This window comes from Malania oleifera, chromosome 6 (genome assembly GCF_029873635.1).
Source record: "Malania oleifera isolate guangnan ecotype guangnan chromosome 6, ASM2987363v1, whole genome shotgun sequence".
Taxonomy (NCBI): domain Eukaryota; kingdom Viridiplantae; phylum Streptophyta; class Magnoliopsida; order Santalales; family Ximeniaceae; genus Malania; species Malania oleifera.
Window position 1 is genome coordinate 84,779,243 of NC_080422.1, and position 4,427 is coordinate 84,783,669.

General features: G+C 41.6%; 1 protein-coding gene across 1 annotated transcript; it reads left to right on the forward strand.

Annotated features, from left to right (window-relative positions):
* The first annotated feature begins 1,859 nt into the window (after positions 1-1,859).
* Positions 1,860-4,193, forward strand: LOC131157289 (uncharacterized). The gene has a single exon (XM_058111329.1). The coding sequence runs from the start codon at positions 2,343-2,345 to the stop codon at positions 3,801-3,803; it is 1,461 nt and encodes a 486-aa protein (XP_057967312.1). The 5' UTR covers positions 1,860-2,342; the 3' UTR covers positions 3,804-4,193.
* The last annotated feature ends 234 nt before the right edge of the window (positions 4,194-4,427 follow it).

The following is a 4,427-nucleotide window of genomic DNA, read 5'->3' on the forward strand; positions in this document are numbered from 1 at the left end:
TCCTAAATAGCGAACCGAGTTCTCAAAACTTATAAATCACAGTACAAAATATACTCACAATTCCATTCCTTACAAAACTACCAAAACGAAAATGAAAACCAAGCCTTACCTCAATTTTAAGCCAAAACCCGAAATTGCTCAGAATGAAAATTCGTTCCATAAATCTTGAAGAGAATCCTTCCTTGATCCTCGTGGTAACATCGGATCGACGATTCCAGCAACGTATGACAAAGAAATCTAGAGAGAGAGAGTGCCCTTTGAGTTCTAGAGAGAGAGAGAGAGAGAGAATTTCTAGATTTTTTAGCTGAGAAGTAATGGAAACTGATATTTATATCCTTTTGACCCGGCCGACCTTGTCGACGAATGGTGTCTTCGTCGACGAGTTAATGTAGACAACTCATCGATGAAATGGTGACCTCATTGACGAACCTGAGATTTCCGGTCTCCCGAAATCTCTTGACTTCTCCTCGTTGATGAGCTCCTGAATTTCGTCGCCGAGCAGCAAAAGGCTTTATCGACGAACTCTTCTCAATTTACCATTTTACCCTTCTCTTATTTATTTATTCCATATATCACGGTTTAGGTTCTTACACTCCCACACCCAGTGTTATGAACCGTTGGCTCTGATACCACTTGTCTAATTTAGAGTTCTTCATTGCTTCTTTGAAAGTGTAAGGAACATTATCATCCACAACTGGAAGTGCATAGGCGAAATAATTTCTTTTTCAAATAGAGCCGATTTTCAAGACTCTTGGTTATAAATGTATCTTCCAATGTCTTCCACAATTTCTTTGCAGATGTCTCTCTCATAATACAATATTTCTGATTTTTAGCGAGACACATACGAATCGTACCACATGCATGACGATTGATTTTTTCCCAATCTCTGTCACCCATATCTACTGGTTTATCATCAAAAGCAATATCTAGTTTTTGCTGATACAAGATGTCCATCACCTCACATTGCCACATACCAAAATTATTGGTACCATCAAATTTTTCCACCTTAAACCGAGCATTAACTATCATCTTCGATAATGATGTCGAAGCCGAAGGGGTTGGAGTTTGTGTGAATAGAGTTTCTTTTACTGTTGCACTAATTTCTGCCATCTTCTATATATTCAATAGCAACCAACAAAGTAAAAGACCTATGATGAATAGTACGTACCAAGTGTCTACTCTGTTTTATCCTATGAAATTTTACTTTGACCAGGCCGACCTTCAGGGAGCGACTGAGCCGCAATGGTTTCTGAGTACTCGCTTAAACAAGGTCTTTCTTAGGCATCAAACGTGGAATCAAGGATCCTAACAGAGGAACACCTTTGTATCGACACTATTCAGCCTAACTGTGATACCAATTGTTGGTACCGGAGGAGTCTAAAGGTGTGCTTGATATACATGGGTGAGCACCAACTTGATCCAAAAGGTTAAGCCTATTGGATTTTGAGCTACATCATGTATATAAGCACCTATCAAACACTCACTTTTTCCAATGTGGGACAAACTTCACAAGTGAAAATTTTAAAAGTCCCATCAACCAACTTTAGAGTTGTGCTTGTAGACAATGGAGTAGAAACTTCTTTAGCACCCATCATGTTGGTTTTAGATAAGAAGTCCCTAATGTATTTGTGTTGTCAGAGGAAGAGACTTGATTTAGTAGAAATGACTTCCATTCACAAGAAAAAATGAAGTTAACCCATGTCCTTTAAAGAGAATTGAACTCCAAGTTATTCAATGATATAAAACACAAAGTTCATGTCATTGCCAGTAATAACTAGACACATATATTAATAAATAGTACAAAACAAAATTATAGGGATATATGATCAAAGAGGAGTCCACTTTCAAATTTTGAAACCCAAGATTCATAATTGCCATTAGTCTGTTTGAGGCCATAGATGGCTTGATCTAACCTGTATTTTAAATTCTGCAAGTTAATTTTTACTTATAAATTGAAAAAATTATTATAATTAAGTTGTGTTTTTCTCTAAAGCAATGGCCTTTTTGTAAATGAATAACAGACGAGAGAGATGATGGCAGTCTAGGCAAATCAACATCGGCCGGTCGTTCACGAAACATGGCTTGGAATATCCTCCCAGCGTAGCACATTCGGCGGAGTACCCACCTAATCGTCTTCTCCACTCCACCACGAAGTCCACCACCACCACCACCACTCTCCTCGATAGCAACCTTTCAACAGTCTCTGCAAAGTCACCATTAATCCTTCCATTCTACTCCAACGAAAACTAGCAATACACATCCCCAGATCCCAGAACCAGAACCCCCAAAGGCTAACCCCAATCCAAAGAGAAACAAGCCTCTATCTCTTTCTCTCTCTCTACATGGGTACTGCTTCTCTTCCTGTGTCACCTGCAACCAAGCCCACGCCACTGCCGACCCAAGAAGATGACCTTATGAACCAATCCACAGCTCTCCTCTCCTTCGACACCGATGCCTCCGCCGCCTCTTCCCGTAAGCCCCCCGTCACCATCGTCCTCATCACCTCTCTGTTCCTAACCACCTCCGTTGCTCTCGCTGCCTCCGCGGCTTTCGCCTTCCTCTTCTTTTCCTCCCCTTCTCGTCGCGCCTCTAGCCCCGTTGAATCCGTAGCGCGTCCCCTCGCGAAGCTCGACCGACCGGTCGTCCTGCTGATTTCCTCCGATGGGTTCCGATTCGGGTACCAGTTCAAAACCCCGACCCCCAACATCGGCCGCCTGATCGCCAACGGGACTGAAGCTGAACTGGGTCTGATTCCTGTTTTCCCTACTTTAACTTTCCCCAATCATTATTCGATCGTGACGGGTCTTTACCCTGCTTATCACGGCGTCATCAACAACCATTTTTTGGATCCGGTCACCGGCGATGCCTTCAATATGGGGAGTCACGAGCCCAAGTGGTGGCTCGGCGAACCTTTGTGGGAGACGGTGGTGAATCACGGACTTAAGGCTGCAACCTATTTCTGGCCTGGTTCTGAGGTAAAGAAGGGTTCTTGGACTTGCTCACCAGGTGTATGTAGACATTATAATGGTTCTGTTCCATTTGAAGAGCGGGTGGATACTATTTTGCATTACTTTGATCTTCCGAAGGATGAGATTCCTGTGTTTATGACGCTGTATTTTGAGGACCCAGACCATCAGGGTCACCAGGTTGGGCCTGATGATCCCGAAATAACTGAAGCGGTTGCTAGAATCGATAAGATGATTGGGAGGTTGATCCAAGGGCTAGAGAAGAAAGGGGTTTTTGAAGATGTTAATATAATTTTGGTTGGTGATCATGGGATGGTGGGTACTTGCGATAAGAAGTTAATTTTTCTCGATGATTTGGCTCCTTGGATTGATATTCCACAGTACTGGGTGCAATCATATACCCCATTGCTTGCAATTCGTCCTTCTCCTGGTTTATCTCCTTCGGATGTCGTAGCAAAAATGAATGAAGGATTGAACTCTGGTAAGGTTGAGAATGGGAAGAATTTGAAAATTTATCTCAAGGAAGATTTACCTAGCCGGCTCCACTATGTGGAAAGTGATCGGATTCCCCCAATTATAGGGCTGCTTGAGGAGGGGTTCAAGGTGGAGCAGAAGAGATCAAAGAGGAAGGAATGTGGAGGAGCACATGGCTATGACAATGCATTCTTCTCCATGAGGTCCATTTTCATCGGGCATGGTCCTCAATTTGTAAGAGGGCGAAAGGTGTCATCATTTGAGAATGTCCAGATATATAACTTGGTCACTTCAATTCTCAAGATACAAGGGGCTCCTAACAATGGGACACTATCATTTCCAAAGACAATTCTTTTATCATAGCCAACGAGGTCCACATAGTAAGTTTCTTTGGAATGGGGTTATTGCATAGGGATGACAAGGCACGGCTGCACAGGCAAGCTGAATTCCTTGTGGAGCCATTTGAAAATATATTCGCTGAAATGGATGGATATGGACATAACCGTGTTCAGACCTTGCAGAAAGGTAAAATTGTTAGTCTAGGATTGCACAAGACCCTTTCTTGCTCATGCATGGTAGCAATAAGAATGGTATTCCTTCATTTTGTTTGGGTCCAATTTTTTTTATGTATCATGAGCTACAGAAGACTTGCATTGTAATATTGTAAATGTTGTAATTGTTATTCTTCAGGTATAACGAAATTTGGATATGAGAACCTAGATTTCACGATTATTAATGCATTCAACTTTTTTTTTATTGTTTTTTTTTTTTTTTTTTTTTCAACATGTGTTAGCACAGTTGTAGACATCTATTTGCTCCTTGGCAAGAGGCCATCTTTTTTCTGGTGTTGCTCAATTGGGGCTGCAAAATTTTTACTCCTTTAATCATACGTCATGATTTATTGAGCAAGATGCTGATGGTTTTAACATATGCCGTGCTTTCATGTGATTGTGTAGAACAGTTTAAAAGCACAGTTTGATTTAGCTG